The sequence below is a fragment of the Artemia sp. Qi Xiang Cuo genome, chromosome 7 (genome assembly GCF_049724085.1).
Source record: "Artemia sp. Qi Xiang Cuo chromosome 7, ASM4972408v1, whole genome shotgun sequence".
NCBI lineage: Eukaryota > Metazoa > Arthropoda > Branchiopoda > Anostraca > Artemiidae > Artemia > Artemia sp. Qi Xiang Cuo.
This window is the reverse complement of record NC_142800.1, coordinates 15136342-15156391: the sequence shown is the minus strand read 5'-3', so window position 1 is coordinate 15156391 and position 20050 is coordinate 15136342. Positions and strand designations below refer to the sequence as shown.

Here is a 20050-nt window from a genome sequence, read left to right as displayed (position 1 = left end):
TTCTCCGACGCATAAATTGGTACTAAAATACATATTAAAAAAATATATTCCTCCTGAAGAAGTAAATATACTTCTCCAAGTCGTAAATTGGTTTTAATAATGCAGGCTAAAAACAAAACCCTTTTGTAATACCGTTTGTGAAAATCCGCGGGAGAAAAGTCCCTTCTCCATTCTTTTGTCATGTCTGCCCTTGTAATATAAAAACAGTTAAAACTGAGTTTTGAACCCCCCCCCCCAAAAAAAAAAACAACAACAACAGAACATGCAAAACATTAAGAGATCAGTTCAGCAGAGAAAATAAACCAAGTGCAAGTGCAGTGCAGTTTCGCCAAGTGCAGTGGCATCATAAGACAGCTTCAATCAATTTGTTACAGTTTTGTATATTCGCAGTGAAGGCAATTAACTTTTCAGTAATTATGAGATTTTATAGAGTTTTTATAAGATTTGGTAAGTAACATTTGTACTTCTAAGTTATTCTAAAAGGAGTTCCCTGGACAAGCTCTGTTCCTTGAGTGGATCACTTATTATGTTATATGTTTGATTTAAAAAAAAAAGATTTTAAAACAACAACATCATTGCTAAAGGTTCTTTGATTATCGTTTAAGAATCTGCACATAATCTTTTTGCAAAATTTTAATGGTAAAATTTTCCAAATTTTACTTTGTTTTACTCTTTATATTAAAAAAAAAACATCAAATAGTCCAGGCAATAAGGGCTATGTATGCTCAATTTCACGGCTATGCGCTAAAACGAAAAAAACGCAAAAAGTAAATTTTTAAAAAAGATTAAAATATCAATTCAGCAGAGAATATACACAAAATTACGCCACGCGAAGTAGAATAGAATAGAATAAGGCTTTATTTTTAAAACTTTTCACAAGCGATAAATCGCCGAATATAAGTTCATGTCACAAAAAAAAGTAAACAGCAACGATCAAAAGCACATCAATGAGATTATGATCAGGGACACCAGAACATTAAGAAATATAAACACAAAAAATATAGACAAATAAAAAATAAACAATTAAGAAAAACATTAAAGTAGCTAAAATAATGTCATATCCCACAGGTCATACATCAAAGGTAAAACTTTAGGGTCATAAAACGGCATATAATATAATAAGTCATAAAAAAAAATAACAAGAGTGCCAAAAGAGTATAAAAAAGAATTCATTAAGAGGTATTGGATGTGTTGAGGATTTGAGTGAAGGTTGGCATAAAGCTGTCTAAATACCTTTTTAATTTAGTCTACAGGTTCTAGAATGGGATTTTTTGCCTCTGTTGGGAGAGGCTTCCGTTCAGGATTATGGAGAGGCGGAAGAAGGTCTTCAGTTCGGATGTTGGTTCTCGCATTACCACCAAAACGGAGGTACAGATCATGTCGTCTATTTTCCAGGGTTTTGATTTTAAACTCTTGTAAGAAGTAGCAGTAAGGCAACTTCCCTTCCCGTGCGATTATTTTTAAAGCCCTTTTCTGGAGAAAAGGGCTTTACAAAAGTGATTTTGTAAGATGTCTTACAAAAAGTGATTTTGTAAGATGTCTTCATAAGTAATCAATCACTAGATTTCTGTGCATACTTTCAAATTAAAACAGTTCAATAATCGTTTATTGCGTTTTTATATTTTTGCAGCAAACGAAACGAACAATTATGTTATCTAAATTTAAGAAATAATAAAACTTCGCTTTTTGGTTAAATGCTATAATTTATTTTAATTTTTACGGGTATTTTTAATTATAAAATATTTACAGCTTTGTTTTCAAATAGAAAAAGAAAAAACTTTTAAATATTAAAAGAAATAAAAGTTGCCTAGGCTCTGTGACTTTTGTTCAGTATTTGCATTTTCGTATTTCATCTATTTTTGACATTTTTAAGACGAAACATTCAAAATTATGCTTTGCTTTTGTTTTCATATTGTTAAAAGTAAACGAATTTTTCATGCATTAAGGACTATCTAGAAGCAATTCCACAGCTATGCACTTATAAAAAAAAAAATTAAGTTTTAATAACGAACAAGCTTTTTACACCAATTCAGTAAAGAGCGTACATATAAGAGTGGATTAGCATAATTGTAAGATATACTTTATTATTATATGTAATTTAATATATTTCTTTATATTGATTACTACTTTCTCTAGGTTATTTTTCCTTGTTTGAGACTACACATAGCCTACAGTTAGCAGTTCAGAGCTGTAAAAGTTTAATTTTTATGTTTGAGGATTTTCTGCTATATTTAAGATTATTTGTGAAACCGTAGGATATATCTTATAACTTTGTTTAATTTACAACATTTATTTGACTGGATTGGCATTATCATAGGGTATTTTTGGATAATTTGAGTGTCTGACGGGACAGAGAAAAAGTAAAGTGCAATGTTAAGTGAAACATTATAAGCAGCTTCAATTTTGTTTTACTGTTTTATATACTTGCAGCTAAAACATTTAACTATTCAGAAATAATAATCATACTTTTATGCATATCACAAACTTTGGCAAAATATGTTTTATTATGTATAGATTTAATTATACGGAAATTGATATAGATTCAATTTCACGGCTATATGCTTGAAAAAAAAACTTCAAGTTCTTATGATGAAAAAACAATTATACACCAATTCAATAGAGAAAGTACACAGCATGCCGCAAACCGAAGTTGAGACCACAAAACGCTTCGCTTGAAAGTCAATATTACTAAGTGTGAAAAGCAAGTAAATTTATTACTATAGTTTTCATTTATATATAACAATCTACCAAGTTGGCATAAAGTTTGTAGGAAATTCCCACTGCTATTAATGAAGCATAAAAAAAATTGTTTAAGGAATAAATAACATAAATATTGGCCTTTTCATGAGCCCGTATCACCTGTTTTTTTCCTATTTTTCCCTAAGTTTTCCAATTTTCCTTTTTATTACGGGCCTATGTTTGTTTTCCTTTTTTCTCCCTGCATTCTCAACCCTAGAGGGTATATGATGATGTATCTGCTTTTATTATTTACATTTATTGTTGAGCTGCTGAATAATAAATGCTAACAAAGTTTAAAATTGGCTTAAGAAACAATAATATAATTTTTTTTCAAAAGCCAACATCACCAAGCTTTTTTCTTCCAAGTTCCCTAATTCTCTTTTTTCGCGCGTGTGTGTTTTTTTTTCTTTATTTTTTTTTCTTTCGCCTTTCATTCCAGCCCTAAAGGGCCTTGTATGTTTGGGGGAGCGGCGGCTTACGATAATTTACTTACTTTTGTTGCACATGACTGACACGTAAACGTATGGTTAAATGGACATTTTCTGTGCAAATAATGAGTGATTTATAAAACGACACATTTGTTTGTTGTCATGTAATGATATTTTTATAGGGTCAACTTGACTTTATTTACAAATTAATTTCAACAAAGTCTCCACTTGAAAATATTCTACTTGCCTAAGCTATTAAGCCAATATAAAAAATGATACAATTGTTTGTCATTGAGCACTAAATGTTTTTTACTAACCCAGTTTGACTAATTCCGTTCTAACTATAGATTCGATTCAAAAATAGATCTCAACTAGCTCTTCGCTTAAGATTATTCTAATCGCCTTAGCAACTAACCAAATACTTCCCAAAAAATGACAAAATTGCCTATGATTGAGCAATAAATATTTTTATAATTTTGTAGCATTTATATCTTTTCTTTTTGTTTTTACTTTTACTCTACTTTGGGCGAAAAATCAAAAAGCCACTCGAGGGAAAAGGGCCAACTAACTACATTACATTTTTTTATTAGCTTATGTATTGCATAATAATATAAAATAAACTTTTCTACAGCCAATAAAGAAACTGCTTATTTAAACACAAAAGAATTTCGCAATTTCAGGAATTTGCGGTTAGATCCAGAAAGATTTATATTTTTAATTGGAGCTCAAATTTTTATAAGCCAAACATATGCTTGTTTTTAATCTTGTCAGTTCTGCCAGGTGACACTTTACTGTCAGTTGCACTTCCAGTTTTGTATTCCTGTTAAACTCATGTTAAAGCAAAAACTTTCCTTTCTCATCTATTTTCCCTGCTCTTTGTTCAAACTTGGGTGTACCTAGGCTTGGAATAGTTCATATATTAAAGAGAACGCAACGTCGAGAATCCTAAAACAGAACTAAAACTAAATGAAACCCATGAAGAATATAATACATTATGGAAACAATCGTAAAATCTTGAGATCTCATGAAAGAGGGGGGGGGGGCTACAGTAGTATCTTTTGACACTACAAACATAAAAAGGCAATGGGAACTTTTGGGCTCTGCCTCAAAACCTACCGAGGCGTTCTACCTCGATGGTGACACCATGACTTGAGATAGCGACACAGTGAAACGACTATGCCCTATGTTGCCCTCACAGGCTTTGCGCTGCGACGGATTGTTAGCAACAGAGGCAGTAGGCTCTTAGTCCATGGAGACGGGAGAGTTTTCAACTGAGCCAGAGAGACACCGGATGGGTGAGGGGTTGGATCAAAAAACACATAAGCTGGTGAATTGCTAGAAAAGATCTAGGAAATTAAGGGAGAAATTATAAAATATTGCAATTTAACAGGAGTGCGGGTCAACAGAGCACTCTACTCGGGGTGCTCTTCTATGTGCATGCGAATCAGATTAAAACCGAAAGGGTGGTAGGATACCGTCATTCCGATGCAGATATTGGATAATTTACGAAATTCCATGTTTTGTGAAGTAAATTAAAATGACCGATCTGCTCAACATATAAAACTGTTCTCAAATTAAGGAACACAAAAAAAAAACACAAAAAAACAGAATGTTATCGGCAAAAATGTGAATTCCACAACCTCAAATGTTATTAAAATCCCATTAACAGCTCCCGTGTCTGTGGGGTGTACATTTAGCAGTGATTTATCTTGATTTATTATAACCAAGTATTTTTCCGTCATAATTTTGTATAGCTAAGACACATGTTCAGTCGTAAATTCTATAGATTGCTTGGAGGTCTTTCTTTATGATAAATTGAAAAAAAAGTAACCACAAGTAGGATATTAAGTTTCGTTGTGCTGGGTAATTTTTTCAGAAAGATCTTAGAAACCCAACTGTTATTTTCCTTGAAGTTTTGTTGAAAGTTACGATGTGGTTTTCAATGGAACTCGGCGTGGGATTTTGAATTCGACAGATGGAAATTGAAAAATAACTTTAACTTGTCACATTAGTTGATGATTGTTACGAGGAGACAAAGAAAAAAAGAAGAAATAATTAAATTTACCTGATTTTGGTCTACTGTTTTAGACTAATGAATGGAACAATAATTAAATAATTTAAATATTAATAAATAAATATAAACAAATAATTTAAAAGATATTAAAAACCAGAATTAGGAAAAAAAGCTTTGACAATTTAAATTACAACAAACGATTTTCTTTCCTGTAGCAAAATTCAAAAGATTAAAAAGATAAATTAAAATAAAATGAAACTCCAATAGCAAAAAGGAAGAAAGAAGAAAGACTTATATCTAGTCGTTGTCGAAGTTAAAATCTAACTCTATTGATAATAAGTTTCCTCGGAATTCTGAGGACTCTATTGATGTTAAAGCGTCATTTCCCGCTTCTTCTCGAAGTCCACAGTCAAGTCCAGTTACAAATATGAATTTATGAATTGGTCTATTTCTATTGATCTAATGGAACGTAATCTTTGATTTTATTCCCTTAAATTTTACTGAGTTAAACAGTTATTTACTTTTAATAGTTTTAGTTTACCTTTTAGTTTTACAACCATTAAGGTTGAGAATGCCGCATTAATGGATATATACCGTGTTTCAAACAGTAAACTGTGTGAAACGCGTGCTTCTATCCCACTTTTTAGAGCTATAATGAGAGAAAGGTTGAGATGGCTAGGATAGGTTTTGCGGATGAAGGATGACAGATTGACAAAGATTGTCCTTTTGAGCTAACCATCCAGGGCCAGAAGAAAAGCGGGTCATCCCTGAAGGGGCTGGGAAGAAGTCATAAGAAAGGGTCTCAAGGCAATCGGAACTTCTTGGTAGGGGGTAAAGAGGGAAGCTATGAAAAGATTGGGACGTGAAAGAAACGTGCGCAGCTCTGCTGGCCTCAAGCAGCTTAGTGCAGCAGTGAGTTGTTAGTATTAGTTATAGTGGTAGCAGTCTTTGATATAAAACAATCTCTAAAATACTTTTTGTCGATTTCTTTGAAAATCAAACACCATTTAAGAACTATTTACTTATGGTGCTTTGACTTTCAGAGCTTCTATTTTCTGCTTTTTCTTGAAGGCGGTCATCAATTTCAATTATAAACTCAAATTTATGTATTGGTCAAGGATTTTTGGTAGACTGATTGGTAAAAAACAAAAAAAACACTGATATAGCTGACCTGTCTTTGTGTTCGGCGGCTCTATCTCTTTGCCTTCTGTTCTTGAACCAATTTGATACTTGTGTAGTTGTTAGCCCCGTAGCTTCGGCAAGTTCTCGTTTCTCTCGAGGGGAAGGATAAGGATTGTGAGAGTACCATTCTCTTAATACTGTTCTTGACTTCTCCTAAAAAAGTATTTAAAACACGTGGATAGGAAGGAGAACTTGCCTCCCGTGCCAAACACAAAAATTTGTGTGTGTCATGCAAAGTCGTGTCACAAGGTAGTGCTAAACACAAAATCTGTTCGTTTGATAAATACATCTAGCTATGGGTAATGCATTATAGCAGTGAGTCAAAGGCTAGATCAACCGACATCATACTAAATGGGCTGTTGAAAATAGATGAAGAAGATTTCTCTCTAGTTTTTATTATAATAAACAAATTATCTCATGAGAAAATTTTAGATTTTAATTTCTAAATCAATATCCGATTTATTAAGGTTTTTCTTACGTATTAAAGGAAGGGGTTTAAGCCAATTTTATATAGCCTTAAATACACCAGATTGCCTTTAATACGCTTAAATATTGCCTTAAATAAATATTGTTTTAAATATTACAAATAAATTTATTGCCATATTGCCTTAAATATGGATTAGATTGCCAAAGTATATTTTATTACCAGTTTCGGTTTGTCTCACAAAACATGGATTAGACTGCCAAAGTTTGTTTTATTGCCTATTTGGGTTTGGCTCTCTTTGTGTGCTAAACACAAAATCTGTTTGTTTGTGAAACACATCTAGCTATGGGAAACTCATTATAGCAGTGAGTCAAAGGCTAGATCAACTGACTTCATACTAAATGGGCTGTTAAAAATAGATGAAAAAGATTTGTCATTAGTTTATATTAAATTTTAAAAAAAACAAGTTTTTTTAACCGAAAGTAAGGAACGACGTTAAAACAAAAAAAGAACAGAAATTAGGCCTGATATGAAAGGGCCTACCCCCTCCTTATCGCCTCGCTATTTCTTATAAATTTTTTTTCTGTTTAAAAAAATAGAGTTGTTACAAATTAAAATTTTAGCGGAAAAAGTGAAGAGGTGTGGCGGGGACAGTCCATGTCATATACGGGATAATTTCTTTTTGTTTTGAGTTTTAATCTCGTTCCTTACTTTCAATTAAAAAAACTTATTCTTTTTAATTTAATTTTTGAAGGTTTTTTAAGTAATTCAAGTTTGATCTTGGCTAACAATACAGGAAAAATTAAAAAAAAATTTTTATATAAATTTACTTTTATTTGGTTAAATGGCTTTCTAGAAACTTGTTTAATTTTATTTACGAACGTTTTTATTAGTAATAAATATACTCAACTTACGAATTAACTTACGTAACGAATTTCTATATTCATATATTTTTAATACGTATATTAGGGGGTTCGCCCCCTAGTCAATACCTTGCTCTTTAAGCTAAAGTTCGAATTTTGTTCCAATTCTTTAAAAATTACCGCTTAATCAAAAAAGGCCGTTACTTAGAATAAATAGCTCTTATGAAAGTACTAAAAAATCTTTGGCTTAAAGAGTGAGGTATTGAATAGGGGGTGAACCCAATCATATATGTAATATTTTCTGTTCGTTTAAAGTTTTGATGTTGCTGCTGTTACAGCTGAAAAACTTGTTTTTTTTATATTTAATTTCTGATCTTTCTTTAAATAATGCTGGGAAGTCCGGCGTCCCCTTCATAGCAATGTCCCTTCCGCCAAGAAAACTTCCTTCATGGAAAGATCCTCCCACATAACCCCCGACCAACCCCCCCCCACTACCAGAAAAATCTCCCCTGAAAACGTCTGTATACTTCCCAATAACCAATACTATATGTTAACATTGGGTAAAGCTCATAACTTTCAGCCCTCCCCCCGGGAACTTCGGGGTATTAAGTCATCCTAAAAGACATACTTATAATATTTTCGAACATGCTGAACAAAATGGCTATCTGAAAATTTTGATCGGGTGACTTTGGGAAAAAATGAGCGTGGGAGGGGTCTAGTTGCCCTCTTTTTTGTCAGTTAAAAAGGACACTAGAAGTTTTAATTTCCATTCGAATGAGCCCTCCCATGATATGCTAGGACCATTGGGTCAATAAGATTACCCCTGAAAAAAAAAAAAAAAAAAAAAAAAAAAAAAAAAAAAACACGCATCCGTGATCTTTCTTCTGGTAAAAAAAATGCGAAATTCCACATTTTTGTAGATAAGAGCTTGAAACCTCTACAGTAGGGTTCTCTGATACGCTGAATATGATGGTGTGATTTTCATTAAGGTTCTATAGCTTTTAGGGTGTCTCTCCCCTTTTTTTCAAAAATCAACCAAATTTTATCAGGCGCCTAGCGTTTGATGGGCAGGACAAAACTTGACGAAACTTGTATATTTGAAATCAGCATTAAAATTTAATTCTTTTTGTGTATCTATTTGTATCAAAATACCGTTTTCTAGAGTTTCGGTTCCCATTGAGCCGGGTCGCTCCTTGCTTACAGTTGTGAACAAATCCTCTAATGAGAAAATTTTAGATTTTAATTTCTAAATAAATATCCGATTTATTAAGAATTTCCTTATATATTAAAGAAAGGGGTTTAAGCCCATTTTATATTGCCTTAAATGTGCAAGATTGTCTTGAATGTGCTTAAATATTGCCTTAAATAAATATTGGTACTTGTGCATAATATGGTACACACGAAAGAAGTCAAGTTTGGTTAATGCTAATGAAATATAATAAAATAGGATGAATATATAATAGTTTAGAAACAAATTTGGGCTATATGTTTGTATATTAGGGGGGTGGGGGTAAAGCATAGCATATATTAAATATGTAACTTAACCTAGGTACCTCCCCCCCCTAAACCCCAAAAAACAATCGTTTAAATTTTGTTAACTCATTGCGAAACCACGCTTTGCAATCATTTATCGCTTACAAATAGCTGTTTGACGAGTTTCGTGGCTCGTTTCCTTGATACAGTCTATAGGGGTGTGTACCATACCAAATAGTGCACAAGTACCTAAATATTTCTTTAAATATTACCAACAAATTTATTGCCATATTGCCTTGAATATGTATTAGATTGCCAAAGTATGTTTTATTGCCAGTTTGGCTTTGGCTCTTATTTTTGAAGTTTTTGATATATCAACCTGCAAAATCAAGTTTTACTTGTTTTTGCATTACCTTCAAAGAAAAATAATAATAGTCGCAAGTTGAGTGAATTTGTTTGACTGCTACCCCAATACAAAAAAAAACATTACAAACCGATACTAAAATTAGGAGGGGTGGTTTGGATGGAAAAATAATTTGGAAATAAATAACAATATAGGAACATTAGAAATACAGAAAAAAGTCAAATACACAGCAGGAGGTGTAGCATTAACCTTTGTTCGATAAATGAGCAATAGCAATATAAATTGTGGCAGAGTTCTTGAGGTCAAATATCTTTTTTTTTATGTATAATTACGGTTTAGTGAACTTCAGTTAATGAAAACCACAATCATAACGGCACAGATATTAAATAAAATTACAAAACCTGAATAACTGAAACAAATGGACAATTACCATAAACAATTTAAACGATTTTATAGCAATATGATACTTTAGTTATAACCAAAAATTTATCGGCCAGTTGTACAATAAAGAAAAAGTTGCAACCTTTGATGGGAAAATCACCCTGTTGTAGGCCTCTGGGTGAAACATATTCCGCTCCCCTATAATTGATGAAATGCAACTTTTTCTGCTTTTTAACAATTATACCCCCAACCTTAAATAAAGGATGATGTTTCCGTCTGCGATATGTCCGGTAGCAGGAGAATAAACTAGGGTATATTTTCACTAGGATTTTACTAGGAATACTGATCTAGCTACTCTTTTCCAAAGGTTAAGCTAAGATCTAAGGGTACTTATCGGTTATATAATAAACACTCAAGAATTTGTAACGCGCTTATAAGACAAAAACTAGTCAAGCAACTTCCTTAACAAGACAGTTCCTTTGGCTCGCTAGGCAAAAAGGGGTTTCTCACTCCGTGAACAATATTTCTGAATAGGTTTTTTGGGGTTGAGGGGCAAAAAAGGTACCTAGGTTAGGTTACGTATTTAATATATTGCGCTCTGGGCGGCCCCCTTCCATAATTCTTTCTGGTAGTTTTCATAATTTTGTTACTAAAGTATTATATTTTCATCATATTTCGTTTTGTTTCATAAGCATTAACCAAACTTCTCTTTTCGAGTGTTTGTTATATAACCGATTTAAGCTATGGGCTTATGAAGTTTGGCTTTTTAGTATTTGAAAAGAAGGTTTCCAACGCTGCAAGAAGGAATACACTCGAAAGTACAGCTAAAACACAGGACTACAGCTTAGAATTTAAAATAGCTCAAGATTCACTCAGGGGTGGATCCAGAATTTTTTAGGGGGGGGGGGAGGGGCGCAAAATAGGTTAATCCGATAAACTTGTGTTAGGAGCAAGTATATTTAACGCAAACTAGCGTTAATTAATTAAATTACACTACTTTAGACTACGCTAGGGGGGACCCTCGCCCCCCTCTGTATCCACCACTGGATTCACTTGTAATAAATATCAAGGCTTGAAAACGATTCCCAATATAATAAATAATAATATGCACAGTTAATGTACTTTATGCAGATAATAATTTAATATTTAACCTTCACGCTATGTTACAAACTGAAGAAGAAAATCCCTAATTATCAGGAAAAATCGTCAGGAGTGGCGGCCATGTTTGAACCTCACTTGCTGTGCCTATATGCATATTCGACTGAGGTAATTTAAAATAAGTTATATCTTTTTGAATCAGCAGAGGTTTAAAAAATCTTTTATAAATATCGTATTATATGCGACATGTTTGGTTAATCTGAGATTCACATCTCAGATCCTTAAACTGAGGACAATGAATTTAATAACCCAACTTATTTTCGACTTTCAGTTTTATTTTATACATCGATATTTGTATCCCCTTGTGCTAGCTCTTCAACATATTTTGCATATTGACAAAACTTATAACTTAACATAACTTAAACTTTAGCGCAAACAAAGAAGGAGGTAGGGGATGGCAACCCCACTCATGTAGCTAGAGGTCGAAATGATATTTTTTGCTTTAATTTTTAGCAGCACGTTTTATTTTAATTTGTGAAAAAAAATCCGGTACTCCTTTGTTAAACGGACTCTTTTATATAGTGCTAGTTTGGTTAATGCTAATGAAATAAAATAGGATGAATATATTTTTTGTTTAGAAACAAATTTGGGCTATATATTTGCACATTAGGGGGGTGGGGTAAAGCATAGCATATATAGCATATATTAAATACGTAATCTAACCTAACCTTACCTAGGTACCTCCCCCCCCCCCGAAACCCCAAAAAACAGCAGTTTAAATATATTTCCCAGATTGAGAAACCTCTGAATACTTGTTTAGACAACATCAGATAGCGTCAATCTTGGCTTTGGTCGAGTGGATGCCTCGGGTTTTTCGTGACTGGTTTCCTTGCAGTATATAAAAGAGTCCGTTTAGTACAGGAGTACCAAAATATTTTTTTAATTTTAATTCTGATGAAAAAAAATTACCTTAAAACAGTAGCTGGTCTCTTCACCATCCCATATGGTGCGAGGAAGAGGAAACTTCCGGCGAACTCTGTATTTCCCAACAGCGCCTAGAGGTCGTCCCCGAAGTTTTTCGGCTTCAATATAATGTGCCTTCAAGTAAAAAAGAATCCATACAAAACAACTGCGCTGAACATTGTAGGGGTCAAATAATAATACCATGCAACATGATACTTCCTCTGTCTAAACTCATTTATTAACACGAAAATCTTGCTGAGCAGCTAAGGTAACAGCGCAAAAAAAAAACAAAAACGATTGAATTACCCGACTTCAGGGTACCCACCAGTTCAAGAATGAAATCGCTAAAATTTTGAAAAAGAATGGCTAAATAAGCAAAAAAATATAGCGGGGGGGGGGGGTCCCCGCCAGCTGAACCCTAAATTCTTTGTATTTCCAGGCACTATTCATCTAAAAAAAAAAATTTTGATCACAGGCCTGATAGGAAATATTGTACGTAGAAACTAAAATATCACGTGTGTGTTGATAATGGTGATAGTGTTTTTGCCAAATACCATTGCCATTCGATTGGGGACAAACAATGGTAAAGATCTCATCATCAAAAGCAGGCTCTACTTATGCTGGTCATATGCTAGCTGTATGCATGGGTATCACTAGCAAACATGTTTGGAATTGAGAGGGGGGCTAGTAGAACAATATATTGGCAATTTTTACCGATTACTTTTATTTAACCAGTAACTAAAATAACAGCCATATTTTCCCACTTTAATATCTAGAGAAGAATTACTTCCTGTGTTGCTTTGCTCCAATAAACCTTTGTAGAACTAATTAGTCATCTAGCTAAGAAGCTTTGAACACTGTTGGACTGTTTTTGACGCTTGAATGGTATTGGATAGCAAACCCTTCGATTTTTCCAAAACTTAAATAAAACAAAAAAATTCAACTGAAAGTAAGGAGAAACATTAAGACTTGAAACGAACAGAAATTATTACGTATTTGAGGGGGTTCGCCCCCACGTCAATACCTCGCTCTTGACGCTAAAGTTTGAATTTTGTTCCAAATCTTTAAGAATGACCCCTGAATCGCGAAGGCCGTTTAATGAGAATAAATAGCTCTTTTGAAAGAATTAAAAAAACTTTAGCGTAAAGAGCTAGGTATTGACCGTGAGGGCGAACCTTCTCATATGCGTAATAATTTCTGTTTGTTTTAAGTTTTAATGTTGCTCCTTACTTTCTGTTGAAAAACAATTTTTTTATTTAATTTCTGATCGTTTTTTGAATAATGCTGTGAAATCCGGCGCCCTCTTCACGGAAAACTCTCTTCTCTCATGAAACATTCCTCCATGGAAAGATCCTGCCACGTACCACCCCCATTACCAGAAAAAATCTCCCTGAAAACATCCGTATACTTCACAATAAACAATACTATATATAAACCATGGGCAAAGTTCATAACTTGCAGCCCTTCCCCCGGGGACTGTGTTGATGGGAGGGGGCCTAGTTGCCCTTAAATTTTTTTGGTCACTTAAAAAAGGGAGCTAGAACTTTTTGCCGTTCGAATGAGCCCTCTCGCAATATTCTAGGACCACTGGGTCAATACGATCATCCCTGGAAAAAAAAAATAAACACGCATCCGTGATCTTTCTTATGGCAAAAAAATACAGAATTCCGCATTTTTGCAGATAGGAACTTAAAACCTCTACAGTAGGGTTCTCGAATACGCTGAATCTGATGGTGTGTTTTTCAGTATGATCCTGTGAACTTTAGGGGGTGTTTCCCTTGTATTTTGAAAATATGGCAAATTTTGTCAGGTTCATAGCTTTTGATGGGTAAAACTAAACTTGATGAAACTTAGATATTTGAAATCATCATAGAAATTTGATTCTTTCGATGTATCTATTGGCATCAAAATTCTGTTTTTTTAGAGTTGCGGTCACTATTGAGCCGGGTCACTCCTTACTTACAGTTCGTTGCCACGAACTGTTTGAAATAGCGAAGTTTTAGCTAATTATGCCGTTTGTTCGTTTCTACAAAACCCAAGTGCAAGCTTATCTACGACTTCCATAAATATGAGCAACAAAGTTGATTTCTCCACGATCTAGGATTTCCCTGTAAATTGCTTTACTACCTTAGAATGGCTTTCACAGCTACTATACATTTTCCCAGATAGTATACTGGACAAAGATACTAGAGGAGAAAATAGTAGTTGCTGTGATAGTATCAGATGAGTTGTTGTGGATTGTGCCTAAGGGTTGCCACCTCTAGCACGAAAGTGCTATTTAGTACTATTTTGTTTTGTATAGCACTGTAGCTCGTGCTCATGGTTGCTAAAATACACCGAAAGTGCTATTTTAGCACTAATACAGTCAATTTTTTGACTATAGCACCGAAATCGCTATGTAGCACGCAAATTTGGGCAATTGTAGCCCATAAGCAACTAACCATGGTGGCAACCCTGTTGTGCATCCAGGCAACTCTCAAATATGATTTCGAGGACACCACAAAGTTAAGTGAATAGATTGTTTCCAGTCATCTAATAATTCGGTTTCAGAATATACCTTTGAAAATATACCTTTGAAAATGTTTCTTTCATTTGCCAGGGGACTCAGCTAATTTTATTAAGCTCACCATTTTATTCCAGTGACATAGTCCATTTCTTAAAAATACACCTTATGTCTTTTTGTGCGGAAGGATATAACATGCATGCAAGGCAATAGATTCAATACTTCCTTTTGGAGGAAGGAGAATACTGTCTCCAGGAGAATCCATGCCTTAAACATACCTAAATCGTATGACTAAGAATTTGACATCACCACATTTTTTTTGACATTGTTGTCATCAAATGGTATCATATTAGCAAGGATGGGCCTAATCCATAGTAGTAATGGATCTATATATTTGACGAGTGATTTCATTTGACCAGTGATTTCAGGGGTGTTATACTCCATATACACCATATACACAGTAACGTATCAATTAGTATCACGAGTGATTGCGTAATATGCCTTACCAGGTCCAGTTACCTATTACTATGAACCCTACATGGCTTGGCAGACAGGTTTTCTATTGTGACACTCATTTTTTGTGTGTCAATCTGTTAAAGAAAGCTGGTGGTTACTCCATATGATAACTTGATTAGTCGGTTTTTTAAAAAACTTGGCAAGCTATAGTGTACTCAAGCAAATACCCTATATAATGTCCATACACTGCATTCCAACTTTCATTGTGTTTTAAGACATTGATTATAGTACACTATATATTATTACCTTTGAAAACAATGGATTCGTCAAATTTTAATGTGAGTATACTTTTAATTCTTTCATTTCCCCAAAAAAAATCAAAAAAAAATTTTTTACTAGTGAGTTCAAATTTAAGGGGGACTTAGCCCCCCTTCTCTCCAACAATAAAAAATCATAAGAATATTACGAGTATATTCGAGAGAAACGGCAAAGCACGCTTTTTTCTATTATGTAAATAAAATCTCTCCTCCATAGGTATGTTTACAAGTTTTAATTGTTTTGAAAAACAGTTCTTTATCATTCAGAAACAAGCTTTTTCCAAGCATGCTGTTTTTTTCTGGTTTGAATGAAAAGCTTGCGTGTTACAAAGAGAGTGAGAGTTTTGGAGGTCAAATTTCACAGACTCTTGCTATAAACGGGGTTTGTCTAATTCTGATGTCGCGGCGGATGACTTTGGGAAAAAATTAGCGTGAGAGGGGGCCTAGTTGCCCTCCATTTTTTTTTTGTCACTTAAAAAGGACACTAGAACTTTTAATTTCCGTTTGAATGAGCGCCCCGGGATATTCTAGGACTACTGGGTCGATACGATCACCCCAGGGAAAAAAAACAACAAAAAAAATTAACAAGTAGGCCTAAACATGTATTCGTGATCTTTCTTCTGGTAAAAAATACAAAATTCCACAGTTTTGCAGATAGGAGCTTTTAACTTCTATAGTAGGGTTCTCTGATTTGCTAAATCTGATGGTGTGATTTTCATTAAAGTTCGATGAGTTTTAGAGGGTTTTTCCCCCTTTTTCGAAAACAGGGCAAATTTTTCTCAGGCACGTAACTTTTGACCGGTATAACTAAACTTGATGAAACTTATATATTCGAAATTATCATTATAAGGATTCACTCTTTACGCTAAAATTTTTTACTGTTTAAAAAATAAAGTTGTGACACAGGGTCGAATTTTAGCGGAAATAGCGAAGCCTTGAGGAGGGGGCACTCCCTTTCATATAGGGAATAATTTATGTTCGTTTTAAGTTTTAATGTCGCTCCTTACTTTCAGTTTAAAAAACTTGTTTTTTTTTATTTAATTTCTGATCGTTTTTTAGTTAATGCAGCTTTTATTTGCATAAAAATTTTACTTTTCGTTTGCTAAATGGCTGTCTTTACAAATTAACTTACGTAACTAACTTCTATATTCGTATATTTTTCTTCTGGCAAAAAATACAAAGTTGCAGATTTTTTCAGATATGAGCTTGAAACCTATGTAATAGGGTTTTCTGATACGCTGAATCTGACGGTGTGATTTTCATTAAAATTCATTCACTTGTAGGGGATGCTTCCCCCCTCTTTAAAAAAATCGGGTAAATTTTCTCAGGCTCGTAGCCTTTGATGAGTAATACTAAACTTAATAAAATTTATATATTTAGAATCAGCATTATAAACACATTCTTTTGATATATTTATTGATATCAAAATTCCGTTTTTAAAAGTTTGGATTACTATTGAGCCGTGTCGCTTGTTTTTTATTGTTTTTTTTCTATTACGTATATGTTTTTACGTATATGAGGGGGAGGGTTCCACCCTTAGTCAATACCATACTCTTTACGTTAAAAGTCTAAAAAAAATTTTTTTATTCACAACCCCCTTAATAAAACAGTCCGTTTAATTAGAATAGATAGCTCTTTTGAAAGCACTAAAAAAAATTGTAGCGTAAAGAGCGAGGTATTGACTTGGGGGGGGGGACCCCTCACATACATTATAATTTCTGTTCGTTTTTATTTAGCAGTAAGAAGAAGGAAGGTAAAGAAATTAATAATAGGAGCACCTTTAAGCCATTATATGCATCACGCCTTAATGGGCAATAAAATTTTTGCATTTAAACAAGAGTAGTGTAAAATTTTACCTCTTAGGCATTTATACAACGAAATAATAAAGGGAGATTGTTTTTTTCATGCTAAATTATGCCTTTTTTTTAAAGGAAGAGGATAAGTGCAATAACCCCCTTTTGAAAAGAAAACAAGATGCAGCGAAGCTGCATTAATGCAAGCCGCAAGGCCATCTATTATCAAATATGCTTGTAGAATTACAAACGATCTGGACAACCCAACGTCGACCCAACTTATAGTGCCAGGGCCCTATCCCGCCTGTGTTAGATCTACGTAAGGTGGAAGTAAATTGAATAGAGAAGTGACTGCTTCTCACAAAACCTCAGTTCAGTCAACTCAAGGTCGTAAGGTTGACCTCCTTCATTTTTTGCCAGGGACTTCAGATGTAGAAGCCCAGTCAGAATTTGTAAGTATATACATAATTTTTTCTTTCCCTATTTTCAAAAATAAGGTAAATTTTCTCAAGGGCATAACTTTTGATGAGTAGAATTTAAATTTGTTTCTAAGCTATTCTATAATAGTCCAATTTCATTTTCTTTCATTAACCAAATTAGTAGTATGTATAAGGATGCTTATAAAACTGAACTGGCTTATCATACATTTCTAAAAAAAACCTTACCTTGTAACTTCTCTTCTAACCAAGACGTTTTCTAATGCAATAATCCAATATTCCTTTAAACAAACTAACTATATGAAAACAGACAATTCACTAGTTCACAGTTGACAATCATTCTTAAACTGGGATATGTTTTTGCACAAAGCTTTTGCGCATATCCGGCAGTTATCAAAATTTTCCATCGATAGACATGAATTTTAATCCGCTCGATAGCTATTACTTGAATTTTAAGTGGGGTTCTTGTAACAGGATGTCTTTCGCTGGTAGGATGTATATTAACATAGGAAGAAATTGTTTTTAATAATCTCCAATTATGTCTTCACAGTGATGTCAAGAAACATTATTTGGGCGAACTCATTTCAAGTAATTATTTCGTTGAAACAGTTAGGGACATTTTAAAAGATGTTTTCGAGAAAGAATTTGAGGCTGTTCTATTTGAACAGTGTTGTGAAGTCCGATATCCCAACTCGAAAGGGCATCAATCCTCCTACCTCGAAGGAAGCTCCCGGTTCCCAAGGGTCCTCCCAGGGGGGAGCTCTAAAAAGGACCATCCAGCATTTTAATTCCACTTTAATTGTTGATGTGGATGGAGAAAAAAAAAGTTCTTCTCTCTTACAATGATTTATTTAGTCCAGGTCAACTACGCCCACAACTTCACACAGATCCGTTGCCAAAAGACATAGGAAAATTCAGATTGTTGAGTAAGTTACATCAACAACCGACGTATGGGATTCGTGTCCATTAACCGAAGCTGAAAAGCAAGTGTTCATACAGCACACTGCGTCAGATGAACGATTGTCAAATTTCACTGAGAGTTTTATTGAAGAGGGTCAAGCGCTGGAATTAGACCAATATTTTGCATTTTCATGCTAAAACTTTTTGGAATAAAACCATTAGTTTTTTATATCATTCTCTCGTTCTAACTTACCCTTCTAAGAATAAAACTACATTATCCTGACTAAAACGATGTATATTTTTTTAACATGTTCAGTTGTCATTATGAAAGACATATGGCAATGTAACTTTTTTTTTCTTTTTCTTTTAATTGTTCAGGGGGTGGGACAATGACTATGAAAAATTGACATAGTTTATTAAATTTATAAAAATAATGGTTATTTTGTATAAAAAATAAAACTTTTTTTTCTACATATTTATGATATAGCACCACCGACACCATTGAGCGATAAAGCAAGGTTATTTACAGAGCTAATTTTGTCACCGCCAACGGAGTTCAGTGTAGAATCTAAACTAGTTCTAGAGGATATGGAGTGGCACAGGGGTTTCCTCAATGATGTTTTTGGGGAAATGGCTAGCCTAGACGACTTAAGCTGTGATATTGACATGCTTGAGGATCCGGGGTGGGCAGATAGTTTTATGCGTGAACATTTAGGTGATGTTACAAGTGCATCTGAACCGGGTCCTCATAATGAAATTCCGTCACATGGCAATACAGGCTGGCTCGATCAACTGTCCCCAAACACCTTGGAATATATACTAGGGGACTACCTCATGCCATACCCCCGCAATGTGACTGAACAGACTGGGAGTGGTGGTGTTATCGACAATTCCCTGTCACCCTCCACCATTCCACTTAATGATATAGATAGTAGTAGTAATACAACAGCAACAGTATCCCCTCTTCCGGATTTTTTTCTGTCCAACTCTGCCTTACACCACACATTGGTCTACAGCGCCAAATTCGGTGACCCCTTCAACTCTCTAGGGTCGGGGGATATAATAACAAATCCCTTGGCCATTACAAATTTATATAATGATAATATTCAAACCATTCTTGAACAACAAATGAGGGTGTGTGGAGTGGGGGTCAGTTTAAAAGCATCAATAGCACTAAAAATATTTTTTTAAATGAAAATGCGTGTGAGATGTATTCGAAATACTTGCCCATAGAGATGTTGTCAATACACCCGCATTTATCAAATTATGGGGAGGTTTTTCTAAATTGGGCTAAAAGTATTCAAAGTAAGTGGGAAAATTATAACGAGGGGGTTAGTGGATCTGTAGTTTTATTTATTGAAAGTTTAAATGTTAATATTTGTAGGTTTAAAAAGGATTTTATTTTAAGAGGGGGCGCGGGGAATATTTAATTAAAATATCATTCAGATTTAGAGGGGTTGAAGGGAGGACTACGAGTCTATTTCAATACAGGCTTGCGCTATTTCAAGTCCGCATTTTTAATTGCCAACTATAGGCTCTTACGCGGAAATGCCCCTCACTAGAAGTTTGACAAGATTGAAGTTAGGAATTGGGAGGGTTCAAAGCCCCAACCAGTAGGTTTTAATTGTTTAAATGGCCAATATCCCGTGACGCTAAAAGGAATAGATATTTTTGAGTGGGATAACGCACATTTAAAGATTGGTGTCACGGTGTTA

The 20050-nt window shown here is 34.1% G+C and overlaps 1 protein-coding gene across 2 annotated transcripts in view; it reads right to left on the bottom strand.

The window, feature by feature from the left end:
- The window catches only part of LOC148949995 (homeobox protein six1a-like), a 69760-nt gene that overhangs the window by 6354 nt on the left and 43356 nt on the right, over positions 1–20050 (bottom strand). For both annotated transcript variants that reach the window (XM_089092059.1, XM_089092060.1), the window contains exons 4-5: positions 11936–12064; positions 6353–6516 (exon numbers count right to left, since the gene is read on the bottom strand). In XM_089092059.1, coding sequence (XP_088948185.1) covers positions 6353–6516; positions 11936–12064 — 293 coding nt within the window. The remainder of the gene's footprint in view (positions 1–6352; positions 6517–11935; positions 12065–20050) is intronic.